A 19530-nucleotide genomic window follows, 5' to 3' on the forward strand; every position below is an offset into this window, starting at 1 on the left:
ACATAGCATGTGATAGGCTAAGGGGAGGGACATGTGGAAATGGTTGACCAATCACAACAGATCCGGGTTGCTGCCAATCAGAGTCGGCTCTGGTTTCAGACAGTGTGAAAAGAGTTGCTACAGCACAGTATGCGAAAAATTGAACATTAAAGCATGGAGACATGTCACAGTAGAGGCACAAAATACAAATATGAACCCGAACATGAGCAGAATATGTTTTCTATAAAAAAAAAAGGTAGTTTTAAAAAGGAGTAAGGCAGTTTTTCAACCTTAATGGCAAACATAACCTGGGGGAAATCTGTTTTAAGTTGAAAAGACCTTTTAGACTAGTCACACACAGGTCGGACTTATTACATTATAATGCTGGCATATAATTTGGATGATTGCTTGAACAAAGCCCTCATTGATGTTGTTAGTTCTACCTGCTATGACAAATTTAAAAGTCTGCTGTGAATAAAGTCCACCGATCTATCACAGGATTTTGCTTTTACTATTGCATTTTCATAATTTGTTTTACAATTAATCAGATTTCAAGAAAACAACTGAGACATAATAAATATGGACCCAAAAACAAATACATATTTGGCTCAGTTGGTAAAAATAAGTTAAACAAACGAAAAACTTAAACATGGATGGGATGGATGATTGCTGGAATGGTTCTCTTTCAGTGGGTGACTATAAGTGCAATATTATACTCTATTCGGATATTGAGAGACATTTAGGCGTAAAGTATTGCAATTTTAGGACAATTGTAGGTAGATTGTCACTCTATCAAATGGTTGAAACGGTAGTTTTAGAGAGCTCCTGTGATCACATGCTGTTCCACATAATTATTCCTATGTGTTGTCACATGCCATCTGTGTGGATAAGCAGCTCCATGTGCACTCACACAAGGCAGAACGTGCCGTTATTCATTACATCAAACCCAAATTTGGTTTAACGGGTGCATCATGAACATACAAAGGGTTTGAATGTGGAGTCTATTCAGGAACTGCACGAGGCCCAAAATCATTTTTGATCCTCTCTTAATTTGATTTCTACTGTTCTTTTATTATACGTCTACTTCATAACACCTCAGATGGGAATGTGTTTGCTCATAGTGACTCATCATTTCATTTGGAATGACCCTCGATGGAAATAGACATGTACTGATTATTACGAGACATTACCATGAGATGAAAAACTTCCAACATATAAACAACACATTGACTAGAGGTATCATCACATTAAATTTCACTTCTTAGACGCCTGTATCCAAAGCGACTTACATAAACTCATTACTGTGGTGAATCCCCACAGGAGGAAATTTGGGGTGAAGTGTCTTGCCCAGGAGCAAAACGATATGCTGACTGCAGTGTGGATTGAACCACTGACCCCCGGAATCGAAGATCAACACTTTTGCCCACTTTAAAATATTTAAACCTGTTATTTCTGATAGAGAAATCAATAGATAAAGGTTTTTTGTCATGTCTGTCAAATTGACATATTTAGCCGGCAAACGTTTTCATTTTGGGACAAATGTGACTTCTTTAATTCTTTATTTTATTGTATGTTTTTATTCCATTTATTATTATTTTATAAATGTTACTTTATAATGGAGCAACTGTCACAAAACCCAATCACCCACTGAACAAATACAGTATTCTGATTTTTATTATTCTTATTTTCAGTCTGATCTGATTATGATAGTAGAATAAATTGAAAAAATTGAAAATGAATTAATTAATAAATGAAAAATAAAATATATCTAAAAGTAAAATAAAAAATGAATAAATAAATAAACTGTATAACTTTAACATTGGAACAATATTTAACTGTACATAACAATAAGTGTGCTTTACTTAATTTAACGATCTTCTCCTCTGTACAGAGTATTAGCACAGAAGCGGAACTCTCTTCACGTGCGCTTTGACACGTCAGCTGTAGGTGCCGGACACGTTTAGTCGTCGCACGCGCCGCGCTTCCTGGTTCCTCGGTGTTGATATTCGCCGATGTAAATTGTTCAAAGTCAAACGGTAGTAATTTTCTTGTGTTTTCTCGCCTTTATTAAGATGCCACCTGTTTGGGATACAATAACTAAGGAATAAAATCCACGTCCGGTTGATTTTACCTGTAATCCAGCCGCTTGTGTTCAGTGTTTGTGATTTAGCATGCTGTCATCACCAGGTATGCATGGATTCATGTTTAAACTCATTTTCCACCTGCTAGCATGTCCTTTCTGTGTCTCCTAAATTGCTCTTATCGATGTAATGGAGAATATTTATTTTTCTAGTTCTGCTTATTTAATTGCATGCTTTCATTTAATTTTATTCTATACCGTTACACCTGCGAGTTATAACAGCCGTTAACACATTACATGATTAACATAATTATTGTTCATCTAAGTTCTCTCTGAGGAGGACAGTAAGCCAGGCAATGAGTGTGGAAACATTGCAATACATAAGGATTTATTTCATAATGTGGTCAGTCCATTTGTCTTTTACTCTTGTGCTATAATAATAATAATAATAATAATAATAATAATAATAATAATAATACATTGTATTAAATAGCTTCTAGTATACATGTAGTTCTGTTCAAATTGCTTAATTGAATAGACAAGGAAATAAATAGATACAGCGGTAAAAGAACAAGCACCTTAAGGAATAACAGGAAAAGAGGCAACAGATCGGAAGAAAAGGTCTGCTAAGAATTATAAAACAAGACAACCAAAGACTGAAACAATGTGAGTGTAAGAAAGATAAACAGGGAAGAGAGATTGTTTAAAAAATGTTCAAAAAGCCTTTTTTCTTTCACCCTTTGGTAGGGATTTCCATAGTTTAGTAACTAAGTAATAAAGAAAACATTCTCCTGAATCCTAAACTGCACTACTGAACTCAGTAAATACAAAGCTATAGTTGTAATAATGAGCTGTATTTAAATTGAGAACTATCCTGGATCTGTTGTGAGTCCCTGGCAGTGTTTCCTTTCACCTTGATAATCACTAAGTAATAAATGATTGTTCTTTCGTCCTGCCATGTGCATTGCGCTTACGCAGTATATAGTATATAAGTCTGCTGGTCATCATTCCAGAAACTCACATGTCCAGTTTTCCAAAGTTTTTGTGCAACTTTGTGTTTACTCGAAGGTAGGACTTTGTAGCTTAATGCATGTTTCCACTCGTCCAGTTGTTTTCACACGTTTGCTGGCATTACACAAACCTGTGTACTCAACACTGTATTGTATTTCGTTCCACTTGTGTTTTGTATAATTGCTTGTCTGTCTGTGAGGTTGTGTATTTTTGTCATGATGACTATGCAAAAAAAAAGTTGAATCTGAAAGGGATTCAAAGGTGGATTCATTCAAGCTTTAAAATATGCAGTGAACTATCATTCAGTTAAATGTTTGAGTAACCCTAACCCTTTATTATTTTTATTTATTTAGCGTCTTTGAGTACTGGGAAAGCACTTTATTAGTATTGGCATCATTATAATTATCTTTCCTCTGCAGATTTCCTGAGGGCACAGCGGGTTTGATGCCCACTGCTCCAACATGGAGCACTCCAATTTTATGACACACAAGAATGGGCGTCAGAGGAAGGCGGCCGGTGTCGCCCCCTCATCTGTAAGCATGACGGACATGGACAGGGTAGAGATGAGCTCCCCTGAACCGGAGCTAGAAGGGGAAACAGAGGGTCTCATAAGATGGTCGGACACTGAGAACAGGAGGCCCACAGTCCAGCCTGGGGTCCGTGGCGAGTTGGGGAACGTTATGCTTCTTCTGTTCCTGTACGTACTGCAGGGGATTCCTCTGGGACTGGCGGGGAGCATCCCTCTCATTTTACAGAGTAAGAGCGTCAGCTACAAGGACCAGGCCTTCTTCAGCTTTGTCTTCTGGCCATTTAGTCTCAAGCTTCTCTGGGCGCCACTGGTGGACGCGCTCTACTTCAGCAGGTTTGGTAGAAGGTAAGAATGACTTGTTCAAGCTGGTGTTTTTAATTCTTTTGAATTTGCTGCCCCTCTTTCGTACACCGTGTATGTTTTTCCATCTTTTTCTGCAGAAAGTCGTGGCTGGTGCCCACACAGTACCTGCTGGGCCTCTTCATGATCTACCTTTCTATGACAGTCAATTCCCTGCTGCAGAGTGAGGGAGGACCAAAAGTGCTAACACTCACCGCAGTCTTCTTCATGCTTGCCTTCCTGGCAGCCACACAGGTAGGAAATCACAAATACTGCAACACAGTCCTATATTCTGGAAAATAAATGCATAAGCAAGCATTGATCATTTCTCTTTGACTCCATTGCCTTTACCCTCTCAGGACATCGCTGTGGACGGCTGGGCCCTGACCATGTTGTCCCGAGAGAATGTGGGCTATGCTTCTACATGCAACTCTGTGGGCCAGACAGCTGGATACTTCTTAGGGAATGTGCTCTTTCTGGCTCTGGAGTCTGCAGACTTCTGCAACAAATACCTCAGAGCAGAGCCCAAGGACACAGGCATCGTCACCTTGTCAGGTATCAGATAACCCTGACATAAACTAACCCGAAACAAATTCACCTTTTGACACTTGCATTGGAATTTGTGTGGAATGAAGTGTCTAATGTTGTCTGTTCTTCTGCTGCAGACTTCTTGTTTTTCTGGGGGATTGTGTTCCTGGTTTCCACCACGTTGGTAGCCATCATGAAAAGGGAAAACGGGCAGGACAGAGGGACAAGGAAAGTCCAAGAGAAGACACAGGGCGTCATGGAAACCTACAAGCTGCTGTTCTCCATCATCAAGATGCCCACCGTCTTCACCTTTTGTGCCTTGCTTCTCACTGCCAAAGTACTTCAACATGACCTGTTTTATCTTTGAAATATGACTTTGAAAGTGTTGCATGTTCCTACCATGAGCATGTGTTGTGAATTACAGATTTCTCTATGTGTGTTTCAGATGGGCTTCTCTGCAGCAGACGCGGTCACAGGTCTGAAGCTGGTGGAGGCTGGAGTCCCTAAGGAGCAGCTGGCACTGCTGGCAGTGCCCATGGTGCCTCTGCAGATCCTGCTTCCTGTGATCATCAGTAAATACACAGCGGGGCCCAGACCCCTGGATGTCTTCTACAAGGCCTTCCCATTCAGGTATGTGAACACACAGGCATACTGAAAAAGAGGGTTTCTGTCTGTTTCCTTGGTATTTGTCCTTATTGATGTTGCAAATGGAGCTGCTGTGATGCAAGAAAAAAGTCAGACTTGATCCGATTTTTTTGTTTCATATCGTATCGCTTTGTGCTTGCAGGTTGCTCATAGGACTGTGGTACGCTATGCTGGTATGGTTAACCCCCAGTTTCAAACAAGACGGAGGGTTCCCTGTTTACTACTATGCCATAGTGCTGCTCAGCTATGCTTTGCATCAGGTTTGTTTTTCTCTTGCTTTTTCAGTATGTTGTTTTTCTGCATTATTCTACGATTGTCAGCAACACTTACACAGTGACAGACAGCTTCTTAAAAAACGATTCAGGACCCTCTGCACATTTCTACTTTGGTTAACATTATATTAGGGTGGACAGGTGTTCATTTTGTGCAGGAATGCACAGCAAATTGAAATTCCCTGCATCTGATTGACGGTGACCCTTGTAAACTTGTAAGTAGTGCCGGTTTGGTTTGCTTCAGTGAACACAGATAAGTTGACACAGTTTGAGAGTTGATGAGAAGAAGCATAACGTTGTTTAATACTGTGGATGCAAACAAACAAACTATCCCATAGGAACTGTGAAACTTGAGCTTCCTTTTAAATCCATTTAAACCAAATATATTTAAGTCCTTTTCGTGCATAGTGTGTGCTCCAAATCAACCTATAGTTAAGCATTCTTATTCATTTCTATAAGTCAATGATTTCAATAAAAACTTGTATTTTTTGTGGTTTTATAGACAAATACAAATCTAAACAGTTCCAGATTTTATACTTTCAGATTCAGAAATGTTTTTTTTTTATTCAGGTCTTTTTTTAACTTTCAAATCCTATTTTTTTTGTACATAGTTTGTGATTTAAATTTGAAAGAAATCGTGCCGAACTAATGCCATTCTCACCGGCCTGAATGCTAGGTTAAGATGTTTTCATTGCATTTTAAACAATTGTATTTTATTTTATTATATGTGTAACTCCTTTGTTAAACCATGTGCTGCTATGAGGTCTTGGTTCCTGATTTGGGGGTTAAACAAAGTACATCTAATCTTATTCACTCAACATTTTGCATTGTCATTGTGAGCTTGTGAGTTTACACTTTCTCATAATTTGAAAGTTAATGTTTAAAAGGCCTTTTCTTGTTCCATTTCCTGTCTTTTCCAGCAGATGTCACTGTGTTACACAAGACAATCTAAAACTACAATAGAAAGAGTGTGTTTTCAATGGAAACTCTATTTGTCAGAGATAGGGATTTCTTTTTTTGTTTAGGATTAATTGACTTTAAGAAATGTCTCCCATGATGCTCCCCAGGTGGCGCTGTACAGCATGTACGTGGCCTGCATGGCCTTCCACGCCAAAGTGAGTGACCCCTTCATCGGCGGGACCTACATGACGCTGCTGAACACCGTCACCAACCTGGGGGGAAACTGGCCCTCCACCGTGGCTCTGTGGATGGTGGACCCCCTCACCTCTAAGGAGTGTCAGGGTGCAGTGGGGCAGAGCTGTGGCTCTCCGGAGGAGGTGGGGGTGAGTAAAAGAAGACAAGGGGGGAGGGAGGGGGTTACAGTCTGCACAGTGGTGTTGTTACTTGTGGTCCTGTGTCTTTTTCTCCTCCAGAAGATCTGCCCAGTTGTGCTGCAACAAGTTGCCCCCATTTAATCCCTTATTTAATCCCAATGGGGTTTACAAAATTCCTCCAGCAACCCAAATACACCAAAGACGGCTTAAAGACATTCAAACGTATAACATTTATCACCTACAAACAATACAAATCCTAGGCTGAGATGCAGAAACACTTCAAAATTCAGCTCCTAGGTCTTTTCCTGACCACTTTTCCTATACCCCTGTGAGAAATGTCACGGTTAAGAAAATATGTGAAGGAGAATTCATCACGACTCATTTATTGTGATGGGACAGAGGATGTTAAGGAGTCTGCCGTAGGGACTCTACAAGTCTCCGTACAGCAGACTACTATAAGACATCGAGATACTTCCCCCTGTATCACCATTCAAACATGTTGAAATGCTGAAACCTAGAGACTTCCGGGTCATTTCACTCAGTTGGGAACCTTCCTGAGCAACCTAGCAGTCCCCACACGGCGTGCACATCGTTGCAGGAAGTCAGAACACCTGTGCAGATCTCCTGGAGGCACAGGAACAAATACAGGTGTGTTTAATTAGACTTGACTAATCGATTCCTTTGTCCCTGTTTCTCCCTCCAGCTGTGCGTTAAGGAGGGCGGAGCTTGTGTGACGGCATTGGACGGTTACTACGTGGAGTCGGTGGTGTGCGTAGTGATCGGTTTAGTCTGGTGGGTGTGGTTAGGGAAGAAGATGAAGCGGCTGCAGGAACAGAGCCCCGCCGCATGGAGGTGCAGATCAAACCACTGATGACACTCATCATCCGGACTTCTGACTCCTCCTTTCTCGCACAGCTTAACGGTGGACATGTTGTTCCACTCTCGTCCATCCTGTTTACTCCCCGTTCCAGCCACCTTCCACCTTCACGTGCATTCATCTGATGAAAGATATTATCGTCTCTCTAGAGGTAAACATCCTTCTCATCATTACTCCAGAGAAGAGAAGTGATACATGCTAGCTACAACGTTTTATTTTTCATCCTGAATCTTTACTTTGCTGCTTCAAACAGCCTTACCAAACGAGAGCTGAGTCAAAGAGCGTGTTCACATCTATTTCTGGGTTTGTTTTTATCATCTTGGATAGCCAGTGTGTGGCTCGAAATGTTAGCCAAAAAATCTTGAATCTTGAGACCCCTCCACGAAAACAAATACCATTAGTTAACAAAGCACTTCAGAATCTTGTTCCCAGCATTGAATCTGTATTACAGCGATACTAAAGGGAACCGACACATACACATGTACTTCTTCCAATGAACTGTATGCACTTGTGTGAAAATAATTTCCCTCAGAATATCTGTGGCTGTTAAATCCAAGTAAATTAAACCCAGTGTGAAGACTATCTATCATTGCTGTTTGACTCAGATCTGAACCAATGTTTTTTTATGATTATTTAAATATATGTTTTCCTTTTGAGTGATTTGTGCCTTGTTCACTGTTTCAAAGCCAGTTTAGTTTGGGTTGAATACTGAAGGCAGGGAATATAACATTTAAAGTGGATGAAGACGCATTGAGTAACACTGTTTTCTGTAGTAAATGACACAAAACATTCTTTAGTTTTTATATACTTTGTGATTGGATGCTCAGCACACATTCCTCATGATGAGCTGTCTGAAATATGAAATGTTTAAGAAATCTTTTTTTCTGATCAGAATAGTTTTTCTAAGCAACTTTTAATGTCTGAGATTAAAATCTGAATTCTATGAAAATTATAAAAAATTAGGAGATCATTTTCCTCAATAATTCATTTTTAATTTCAAAATTGACCGAGGGGTAGACCTAGGACCAGGTGGAGGGATTATATCTCTTCGCTGGCCTGGGAGCGCCTTGGAATCCCCCAGTCAGAGCTGGTTGATGTGGCCAGGGAAAGGAAAGTTTGGGGCTCTCTGCTGGAGCTGTTACCTCCGCGACCCTGACGGAAAAGCGGGAGAAGATGGATGGATGGATGGATGGATGGATGGATGGATGGAAATTCTGACTTTTTTTTCTCCTCAGAATGTATTCTCCTCAGAATGTTGACTTAATCTCCGATCTCGAGAAAACATTCACTTTGGGTCAGATCTCAAAACAAAAATACCACACATGGCCCTTATCCTCTTCCGTAGTTTTCTCTATTATCGGACCAATTCAAATCTTTAAAGCAATATTTGACAGTGCAGCTTTAAACTTTTTTACTATCATTTTTTTTTGAAGTTGCAAGAAGAAAACGAAGAAATATTTGTCCATAAATGTTTGTTAAATCGTTTTAGGTCTCGCAGCATTTTCCAGTTTTACAGATGCATTCATTTTGAGACACGTTGTATGTGAAAGGTCAATATGCTGTACACCAACTATCAACTCTACAGATTAGTCCTACAGTAATTAAGACATCCATAAAGTTTTGCAGTTGTTTTGGCACCTCCCATCTAAAGGGGACGTTAACACCAACCTGAAAAGTTTGTAAATACATGAATATTTCCTGCTCCAAAAAACAATTCATCTCCCAAACCAGCAGTACGGTGGGAAAGCAGATGCCGTTAAAGTCTTGCCTGTTGTACATAGAAGTGAATGTTACAGTATTTTCTCGAATCCAGCGTTTAAATACAACATGTAAGGACACAATCAGGGCTCGTGCAACTCATTGTTTCTGAATCATAATTCTGACTTTGTGAAGTACATTTTGAAGGTCAAACATTTCTAGATTATGACGGTAGAAAGTGTTTTTTTTAAACATGGCCTGTTGTTACTCTGAAATGAAGTCATCAGTTTATTTAACTTCATATGAGAAGCCTTTGCTTTAAAGTTCTGTTTGTCTTTGATACCAGCACATCACTGTTTCATTATTATTCATGAGAGCCTTTGCCATTAACAGGGCACTACGTTTGTTGTTTTGATTGAACAAGTTGGATAGACTGACATTTTATATTCTCAATGTTTCAGATCAGTTGCTTTTATCTGCTTAATTGGCTTTGAAGGTGGGGGTTAGTTGTTCAGCTGCATACCATTTGGTTTTAATTACTCAGTTACCTCATCACCTTTAAATTGAAGGTTTGTTTTTTTGTGATTTTTTAGGATGTTTTTCTTTGCACATCTGTTCTTTCAGATCCCCAATCATAATAGAGAAACATTAAACAGGGTGACCGAATAAATGAGGTTTAAATATGCTATCAGCAGCACTCTTTAATGCTGATGATGACTCTTGTATACAATAAAAACAAACACTTGTGAGGTTTCTGCATACAAAGAAAAAGACAACGCATTCTGTATTTTTTATATTTTATTATAATTGTACTTGCTTTTTGGGATTTCTGAAATGTCCCTCCTAAACAAGTGAACGCTGATGGAACAGGCTGATTATGTTACCCCCGAGCATTTGGAGCATTGCACCCGATAACTGCTGCATCAGCGTCCAGATCAACTGGAGCCGCGGCCTGCAGGGTGGGCTCTCTCCCGGGGTCAGTCGGGGGGTTCGATGACCCGTCGCAGGAAGCAGCACCGAGATCGGTTTAGGGTGATCAGACTGAATTTATTCTGCTGATTAATCCAGCGATACATCCCACAGTGTAGCAGATTACTGAAGTATTCCCACATCAAATAAACCTCCACAACACCAATGCTGAAAGAAGGTAAAACGTCAGTTTAATTTAGGCTCTCTGATTGACGTATAGCACTTTAATGCATCCTTTTTGTAAAACATCCTAAGACATAAAGCTATATTCATCAACACCATAACATTTTTTTGTCCGCCGCTCGTAATGATTCTTTGATCTTTTATTATTTAAGAATTCCTATCATTTCATTTCAGAGCCAGGAAGCATTTTGTCTAAGAAGGAGAAGTGTCACTATCTCCCAATGGAAGCAGCTCCCTCACCAGCATTCGTTCCAATAGCACAAAGCACTTTGGACGTGGTCGAGTACAGACTGCGTTTAGGAGGAAATTGCTTGCATACTGTGATTTATTATCGCCTTGGATTTATTTCCGGAGCGCTCCTCGAGAGGTTTCCCGTCCTACGAGTCCAGTTCAGAGGGTGAGTAGACGAAAGGTGGAGAGGCGGTGATGTCGCTGCAGACCCACGCACACATTCCCGGCTGTGACAGTATATGGAGTGTGTGTATTTGGATTGTTATTTGTCTCTAGTATCCATACGTTTTTTTGCTTTAAAAAATATCAACAAAAGAAGGAAAAAAAAAAAGAGTCACGAAATAAACTCTCCTAAAGAGGCGCGGCGGGTCATAGGTTCATACGTAGATGGTCGGGCCGTTTAGCCACGACTGGGTAGGCCTGCTGCTTCATCTGACCCAGGTTGACCCCCGTAGGCTGACGGATGGGTAGAGGGGCAGAGGCCTCGGAGTTCGAGGTGACGTCCATCTGCTCCGGGGTGGACAGCTCCATGGCCTGGTCCTGAGGAGACTGGAGGACGCTCGGTCCGCCGCCGGTGAGGAGGGGGCTTCGGGCCCAGCATTCTGCTCCAGAGAACTTCACCGGGCTGAGAGGAGGAGAAGAGACAGAGGTCACCGAGAGGGCAACATGGAGCTGATGTCAAACATTGAAAACCCACAAAAATCCTAAAGCTGCACGGTCAAATAATCCTCCTGTATGTAGCACTAAGAGAAGTCTGGCCTAATAAGGCTAGCGCTCCAACATATTGCACGTGATAGGCTACGGGGCAGCACATCTCTAAGCGGTTGACCAATCACAACAGAGCCGGCCAGCTTACCAATCAGAGCAGACTGGGCTCTGGTTTCAGACAGAGGGTGAAAAGAGGGAGTATGAAAAAATAAATAAAGAGCTTTTTGAACATTAAAGTACGGAGACATGTCCCAGTAGAGAAACAGAATACCACTATGAACCTATAAATTAGAACAATAGGCCTTTAAGAGATATTGCTAAATGTAAAATGTATTTTTACTTTACTATTGGTTTTCAAGAACCATTTCTCTGCAAATGAGACCAGAATTGAGATGAGAGATTTAAGCAGAACTGCATTTTATATATTAGTGTGCATGATGAAACACAGCCAAAACTCCACAATATGTTTAGAAATATTATGACATGTACAATAACATTTGAATGGATTTAATACGCTATGATAGGCCATGAACCCCTGTGGTAAGATGGGGTTCAACAATGAAGTTATGTTTCCTGCTGCAGAAAAACAGACGTACCTGAGAGGAGTTCTCGGGCTGTCCACGACCCGTCGAGGTGAGCGGATCTTTGGCTCAAAAGAGAACTTTTCTTTGATGTTTTCCAGAACTGACGGAGCGACATATGTGAAGCCCTGCAGGCACAAAGACATCAGAGACAGTTACACTCCACATCAGGGGCAGGAAGACATGCAGCGACTTTAAATCTGATATCCGTAACTCCACATGACTGCTTATGGACTCTTATTATGTACGCTGCTCTGTGATGCACAGCCAGAATCTAATCCAAACCGGTATTTAATGCACGAGCAATTAGCTTTATGAGCAAGACGCTGTCAAACTACAAGCCTTTTCAAAGAACAACATGTTAATGTGCACACTTGTGGAGTCTTGTTTGAAATTTAGTCGCTGAAAAGGCAGTAATTAGGATGAAACTTGAACTTTACCAAAGAGTTTTGAATGCTGGCACAGGACAGCAGTGGAAAACTTTTAACTCTGTGATCAAGAGACAACAAAACAAACAAAGACAGAAATGTAGTCGGACGATTACCAGGAAGGCTTGGTTTGCGCTCTCGCTGAGGGTGGAGTCGTCCGGGCTGTCCACCGGAGTCTGACTTGTGAACTTGGAGTCGAACTGACTCACGTCTTCAGCTGATTGCTGCAAAGACAGAACAGAGGAGGAACACAGGTGAGAAGGGGCCGTAAAAGGATGGATTTTTCTTTATGGAAGTAAAGAAAGGGGTCCAATTTTGTTTACTTCCATAAAGAAACACAGAAATTATAGCCTCTGCACACCATTTACATGCACTCAAACCTATAACACACTGCATGAAAGGGGAAAACCCCAAAAAGGAGAATAGGGCCTACAACAAACAGGCTTCTTACACCTTTTCGAAAGTAACATTTGTGGCACATTTGGAAGCTTCTTCAGTTCTTTCTCAAACTATATAAGATGTTATTGTACTTTAATAAACAAAAGTATGTTTGTGAAAGGACCCTTCAAAAGGGGGAACAAATTAAAAACAAAGATAAGTTTCACCTTTCAAACCTTGAAAACATCACATTAAATGTCAAGGATTTTCCTGCACCAACTGTACCAACCCTGCACACAGTTCTACTGTCCAGTTTTTCCACTGAACTACCCACTACAGTTTAATAAACTCCCCTCTGGAAGGGTTATCCGGACAAGTACGGCGGATACAACTCGTGTCACTTTAGTTTTATTGCGCACACACACACACACACACAATAAATTCACCCACTAATTAGCCCAACTGTTACAGCTACACTAGCCTGTTGGTAACGTTAGTTACTCAGTGACATTAGTTAGTGGCGACATTAGTTAGGTTGTAAACCTGCAATGCAAACACAAAACAAACCCCGAATTAACCAATGAAATCATACTCGTTCATTTTTACATTCATTCTTTTTAATTAACTTAGCTTAGCTTATAGTCACTCACCGACAAGGCGTACCAGTCCTGACCATCAATTGAATGAACCAACAAAAGGGGGAGGCACCTGCGCCTTGTGGCGAATCGTGCATACACACACACACAGACTGGAGACCATGGTACGATAACAAAATAACCCTTAATATAACATGAAAGATATTACAGCAATCAGTTACAGTAACCTGGTTTGATTATGATATAAACATACATATAACTCGTCCTACCACTTATAATAATATATATATATAAAGCAACAGTTTCCTCTGCTGGGAAGCTCTACATCTACACTTTGATTATTAGTGGATGTTCAAACTAACAACGTGATAATCTTAAACTAGAGCAGACCTGGGATTCAATTACGGAAACAGGTAGTTTAATCTGGGCCGGATTTAAAACCCATCAAGAAGAAAAAAACTCCAGCTACTCTAGAAGCATTAGTGGAGAGTTCACAGAGATCTAATTTCAGCATCTAACATTCTCAAATGTCCTCGAGCAAATCTAACAGTAATACTGAAGTATCCGATTCAGGATTCCTTGTGACCCGATACTCACCAGGAAAGGTTTGAAGGGAGGCTCCACTTTCCGAGCCAGCAGATCCTCCCAGTTAATGTGTCTGAAGAAGGGATGAGCCTGCGTGACAGTCGATACAAACAGAGGAAGATTAAACATTCTGAACTGCCATTAATACATGGACAGATCTCTAGAGGTCTCTGGGTTTTTAGAGGGGCCGCATTAGGAGTGTTTTTTGTATTCTCACCTGCACTTCTGTGGCGTCTCCTGCGCCCGCTCCCAGCCGTGATGAGGCGTTTCTCTTCAGCAACTGTACAACCATCAGTCAGAGGTCAAAACCATGCTTACACAACAGCTCCACACTTATTTTAATAAACACAGGCAGGATAGGCGTTAAACAAACAGGAAGTACCCGCTTCAGGAGATCTCTGGCTTCTTGTGTGAGGTAGGGCGGGAGGCTGAGCTTACACTTCAGGATCTTGTCGATGGTCTTTTTCCGGTTTTCCCCCGTGAACGGAGGCTGCAGGGGGAAGAGAGAGGAAGGGGTTATTCGAACACTCCCAGATTATGAAGGAGTGAAGAATTAATGTAGTAGAAGATGCACTGACCGCTCCTGTGAGCATGTCGTACATCAGAGCGCCGAGGCTCCACCAGTCCACCGCTCTGTTGTGTCCGCTTCGCATCAAGATCTCCGGCGCCCTGCAGTGACCACAGAGCACACTGATTAATAATGTGAATGAGTCGACAGTGAGCATGAAAGGAGGAAAGTAAGAGCGAATGTGAGAGGGGGAATGAGAGAGCACTGCTCACATGTATTCGATGGTGCCGCAGAATGTGTGTGTGACTGTGCCGTCGTGAATGGACTCCTTACACAGCCCGAAGTCGGTTAACTTAACATGGCCTGGAAGAGAAAAACAACACAATCAGATACAATTATTCTGAACTATTGTAGCAGACATACAGAGACATGTGTTAAATCCCAGGCATGTCTCTATTTACTGTTATTTATGATGTGTGCATAGGGATGGGGATTCTAAGAAAAAAAAACCCCACTTTTTTTTGGAGGGACATATCATGCAGGAAGGTGTGGGTTTCATTTGATCAATTGCACACAAACACACACCGTGGTTGTTGAGCATGATGTTCTCAGGCTTCAGGTCTCTGTAGATGATTCCCTTCTGGTGCAGGTGACCCAGAGCCATGGAGATCTCTGCCAGGTAGAAGCTGCAGAGAGAAATAAACAAAACACTTCGATGATAAAATGTCTTAACGAGAGAAACTGGGATTTTAGCCTCTGCAGACCATTTACATGCACAAAAACCTATATAAACACACTACAGAGAAGGGAAAACAGGACCCCTTTAACATACACCAGCCACATGATTACAAATGAGTCTTTTCATAATAACATACTGATGTAAGTCTGATATAAAACCAACACTCACCAGGCTGTGTCCTCCATGAAGATGCCCTCCCTCTCCAGCTGCATGAACAGTTCTCCCCCTGAACACAGGTCAATGCTGTTAATGTGGGTCACACACACACCTATACAGCACACACACAGGCCTACCCTTTCGAAAGGCCAGGCTGTGTAGCTGACCCTCACTACTGACGTGTGGTGTGGTTGAACGAGGTGTGTTTGTGCATGTCACTGACCACTCAGGTACTCCAGGATGAGGTACAGCTTCCCTCCCGTCTGGAAGGCGTAGATGAGATCGACGATGAAAGGGTGCTTCACCTCCTCCAGGATGTTCCTCTCTGCCTTGGTGTGGGCGGTGTCCTTGGCGTTGCGAACTATCATAGCCTGGAGGAATAAATCCACGTCAGTCAGAGGGGGAGAGGGGGTTGGAGTCCTGTGTTACTCTATATTAGCTTGCTTTATTATTATTTTAGCCTCTTAATGACTGTTTGGAAATGTCCATTTATAATGTCATCCTGTTGCACTATATCTTAATACTTTTTGTAAAGCACTCTTAATTGCTTTATGTTGAAGTGTGCTTGCCTTGCCTTGAAACAATAGGTATGATTTGATGTACAACACAGAAGTGAAAAATTCCAGACAACATGTTCAACAGGTTTAGCATCACTGAATTATGAGCCACTTCCTTGTTTGTCCTGCATGACTAAAATAAAGAAAGACAGTGATACAACTACATATATCCTAGAGGCTCTGCCATTTAGGTGACTTGTGTCACAAACAGAAAACGTTTGCAGTTTGGTAAAGTTTAGGAACCAAATGTACCTTATGTTCGTGCACAAACTACTTTGTTAGGTTGAAGGGACTCATTTTCAGGTTCATACGAGTGCCTCTACTGTGACACGTTTCAGCTTTAATGTTCAGAAAGCTCTTTATTTTTCTCATACTGCCTGTGCTGCAGCACCTCTTTTCACCCTCTGTCTGAAACCAGAGCCCAGTCTGCTCTGATTGGTTAGCTGGACGGCTCTGTTGTGATTGGTCAACAGCAAAGAGATGTCCCGCCCCTTAGCCTACTGTACAATATGTTGGGAGCGCTAGCCAATAGAAGCACGAGTGTTACACAGTGATGTCATTAACAAATGGAGGCGTTTCATGCAGGGCGGTGGGGGAGCTGTGTGTGGGAGAGAACCCATCCACTTAACAAATGCAACACTGAAGCTTTCAAATTCTCTGGAGAATAATGATGTCAATATACCGGGCACTATTGATGCTTCATATGTGCAGCGCTCAGTGTTCCCCCTCCTCATCTCTTCCCTCCTGTTGATGTTTGCTAACCACTTCTGTCAGAAAGCTAAAGAGCTGCCCATCAGCAGCAGTGTTGTGTCAGCTCTGAGCGTCAGAGCTACGACAGCTGGAGCTCAAACTGAGGTTGTGAGAAGCTCTTTGATTTTACAAGCTTGATGACAAAGAAGTTTTGACTTTTTCAGTTCCTTTCTTTGTTAATAATGGATGAATGTAATCTGAATTCAAAGCCCAATCTCACTTTCAAAGAAGTCAGAAGGAACTAAATGTCATCCAATTACTGCTTTACTCACTATGGGCCACTCATACCTCTGTTGTATAACTGGTTATCAACATCACACACAGAGCAAGGAATCAAAATCCTCATTTAGGAGTAACATGATTGCTGTATGACATTTAGTCTTTCATTATTACCAGTGAGTTCCATAAGTTTATCTCAGTTAGAAGTTTCAATGTGCATTCAAAACCTTACTCTCAATTCAATGACAGCATTATGACACTTCTATTACAAGCAGTTTTGCTCATCTAAAACTGCAAATATCTTTTATCTATATCCTTAATAGCAAGCATTGGTTTATTTATTTACATGGTTTATGTACAGCTGCTGGAGTTTGTTTCCTGTCACTGTTTGAGACCGTAGTCAGTGACATCATTGAGGTCTATTATTTTGAAACTGCACATCAGAATGTCCTGATATTCTCTGAGTGACTTTCTGAGGTGAACTGCTACCACCCTGAAGAGAAAATGATTTTTAGTTATTCTTGCCTAAAAACAAAAGGGACGACAACTCATAATGGATTTCGAAGGTCTGCTATACCTGCAGGAAACCTGGAAAAGCCCTGATGAGTTTCCTCTGTAGAGATGGTGACGGAGAATTTTGGGCATGTCAGAACTGACTTCTTCCCCCTTCATGAACTCGGCCCCTGAAGCTACAGGCCTTCATCAAAGCTGTGCAATTACAAATCGCCTAGTTGAAATCTGGCAGGTGTTCAACGGGTCACTGGGGTCATTTCAGCCAATCGAGCAGGGGGTTTAAAGTGCCAATGCTGCAGCAGCGCGGCACACATGGCACCCGACCAACAAGCAGTGAAATCTAAACCACACCACCGGCTTCAAGGACGGCCAATATTTGCAGACAGAAGCACCATAATGTTTATTTGTAAAATCAAGCATGCAATTACGATTGACAGTATACAAACTGGGAAGTGATTAGAATTGATTTAAGCTGAAAAAAAAATACCTTTTTTAAAACTTTCATGGCAAATATTTTGCCCGATGCCGCTCCAACGACTTTTCGGACTTGAAAAACCTGCAGAAAACAGGAAGTGATGGACATGTTTAAACCAATCAATAGAGGGGAAGAATGCAAAGTCTGCATTCCTAGAAGTGTGTTTGTTTTGAGTGTAGTTTCTCATGTACTATCTTAAGGTTTGCCTCTTCTCAAGTACTGCGTGTACCTTTCCATAGCCGCCTTTCCCCAGCACCCGCAGCAGCTCGAAGCACTCCGGTCTGATGTTCTCCGTCCCCTGGTTGACGTTGTCCTCCGATATCTCGATCTTCTCACAGTCGTCCATGTTGCTGCACAGACACATGACTTAATGCATTGTTCTCTTGTTGACAAAAAAATATACATAAATAACAGCGAACAGATAGTCAAATCGAGTACTTACAACTCAAATCCACTGCACTGGTCCATGATATCGCTGATCTCAACCTGGAAGAAAAAGTACTACATTCTAATTCCTGCCTGTTTACAAAGGTTTTCAACTTCAGATTAACACAGAAGCTGTGATCTGACAAACAAGAGCTGCTGTGTTGTAACAGTTGCCCAATCAGTGCTGCATGGTATTAAGCAAAAGTTGTTTATAATGAAAAACGTATATACATGTGTGTGTGTGTGCAGTTAATACTATCTTCTATGCAAAGGTTATAATCTATAATAGCAAGTGATGATGTGTTTGCTGTACTTGTATGACAATAGTATAAAGCAGTATTTACACTATAATTCATAAATAGAATTCAGAGCAATTGTTTATGACTTATTTCCAGTTAAGAGCACAGTCTTTAGTAGTGCTGTGTTGCTGTATTTCACACTTAATGTGCACAGAAACACACCAGCTTTAAGTCCACACAGTCCCACTCTGTTGCAGTCTTGCCAAAATAAACTGTTGCACACTGAGCCACATTTATCACTGCAACACCTTTGGCCAAGTAAGGCTCTGTTTGCACAACTCCATCATGACAGCGATGCTTTCTGACCCGGGACAGCGTAAACAACGTATGCATTTCACCATTAACTGACCCATGTTTTATAAAATCAGAAAAAAAGTGACAGCTCTGTCATGATCGCTGTCGGATTGAAAAGGCCCGAGAGCCCCGGCTGCTGGAGCAGGCCTGCGGTGGCTGGCCGGCTAGCATGCTAACAGCTACATGCTAACAGCTAGCTGCTCAAAGGTTCTGTGTGAAAACTCCCTGCTGTGACGCTGAAACATCTCCCATTAAAGTACCTCCTCAATCTCATCGTCGGAGACATTTTCCTCCGGCTGGTCCAGATCAATGTCAAACACTCCGGCCATGGCAGCGCTTCGCTCGGATCGCTCTGTCACAGAATAGCAGGCGTCCCCCACCTCATGGACAAACACACACCGCCGCCATACCCGGCTACTACACTGAGCATGCGCAGTGCGACTCTCACCGAAAGGGGCGGTACCGTGGGCTTTTATTTTGAAATAGAGTCAGATAAGGACTTTTCCTTGGAACTGGATAAACAGTTTTTTTTTATGTGGGAGTTATGTATTAGTTTTTTAAAAATGTGGTAACACACTGTTGCAATCTTGTGCAATAAATAGATAGTAGTATGCAACGATCACTTTTATATTAAAAACATACATTAAAAAAAAAACAGTCCCAACTGTTAAATGAGTCTCTCAATAACTTAATGTTATTTATG

At 41.5% G+C, this 19530-nt stretch overlaps 2 protein-coding genes across 3 annotated transcripts; one reads left to right on the forward strand and one right to left on the reverse strand.

The window, feature by feature from the left end:
* Positions 1-1931: 1931 nt before the first annotated feature.
* On the forward strand, positions 1932-9375 carry slc33a1 (solute carrier family 33 member 1). 2 transcript variants are annotated; one of them, XM_063906674.1, is made up of 9 exons: positions 1932-2015; positions 3490-3944; positions 4040-4193; positions 4298-4493; positions 4604-4803; positions 4912-5096; positions 5254-5371; positions 6451-6666; positions 7361-9375. In XM_063906674.1, the coding sequence occupies exons 2-9, from the start codon at positions 3532-3534 to the stop codon at positions 7526-7528; spliced, it is 1650 nt and encodes a 549-aa protein (XP_063762744.1). In that variant the 5' UTR covers positions 1932-2015; positions 3490-3531; the 3' UTR covers positions 7529-9375. The 2 variants fall into 2 exon arrangements, with proteins under 2 accessions (XP_063762744.1, XP_063762743.1); XM_063906673.1 differs by having other exon boundaries at positions 1935-2166.
* Positions 9376-10410: 1035 nt separating this feature from the next.
* On the reverse strand, positions 10411-19286 carry rps6kb1b (ribosomal protein S6 kinase b, polypeptide 1b). The gene is made up of 15 exons (XM_063906675.1): positions 19088-19286; positions 18251-18294; positions 18038-18158; positions 17821-17889; positions 15518-15665; positions 15307-15364; positions 14985-15085; positions 14672-14762; positions 14470-14560; positions 14274-14381; positions 14109-14171; positions 13904-13981; positions 12449-12556; positions 11920-12032; positions 10411-11240 (listed from the first exon to the last, which is right to left on the reverse strand). Exons 1-15 carry the CDS (start codon positions 19154-19156, stop codon positions 10985-10987), a joined length of 1518 nt encoding a protein of 505 aa, XP_063762745.1. The 5' UTR covers positions 19157-19286; the 3' UTR covers positions 10411-10984.
* Positions 19287-19530: the final 244 nt, after the last annotated feature.

Source organism: Eleginops maclovinus, chromosome 18 (assembly GCF_036324505.1).
Source record: "Eleginops maclovinus isolate JMC-PN-2008 ecotype Puerto Natales chromosome 18, JC_Emac_rtc_rv5, whole genome shotgun sequence".
NCBI lineage: Eukaryota > Metazoa > Chordata > Actinopteri > Perciformes > Eleginopidae > Eleginops > Eleginops maclovinus.

Excerpts from the sequence above, each read along its gene's own strand:
- slc33a1 (XM_063906674.1), top strand. The coding sequence starts at position 3,532 with ATGGAGCACTCCAATTTTATGACACACAAGAATGGGCGTCAGAGGAAG. Across the intron at positions 3,945-4,039 it reads TTCAGCAGGTTTGGTAGAAG|AAAGTCGTGGCTGGTGCCCA; the intron begins GTAAGAATGACT and ends CTTTTTCTGCAG. Across the intron at positions 5,097-5,253 it reads TACAAGGCCTTCCCATTCAG|GTTGCTCATAGGACTGTGGT; the intron begins GTATGTGAACAC and ends TTGTGCTTGCAG.
- rps6kb1b (XM_063906675.1), bottom strand. The coding sequence starts at position 19,156 with ATGGCCGGAGTGTTTGACATTGATCTGGACCAGCCGGAGGAAAATGTC. Across the intron at positions 15,365-15,517 it reads CATCCTGGAGTACCTGAGTG|GGGGAGAACTGTTCATGCAG; the intron begins GTCAGTGACATG and ends ACCTGTGTTCAG. Across the intron at positions 14,172-14,273 it reads CCAGAGATCTCCTGAAGCGG|TTGCTGAAGAGAAACGCCTC; the intron begins GTACTTCCTGTT and ends ATGGTTGTACAG.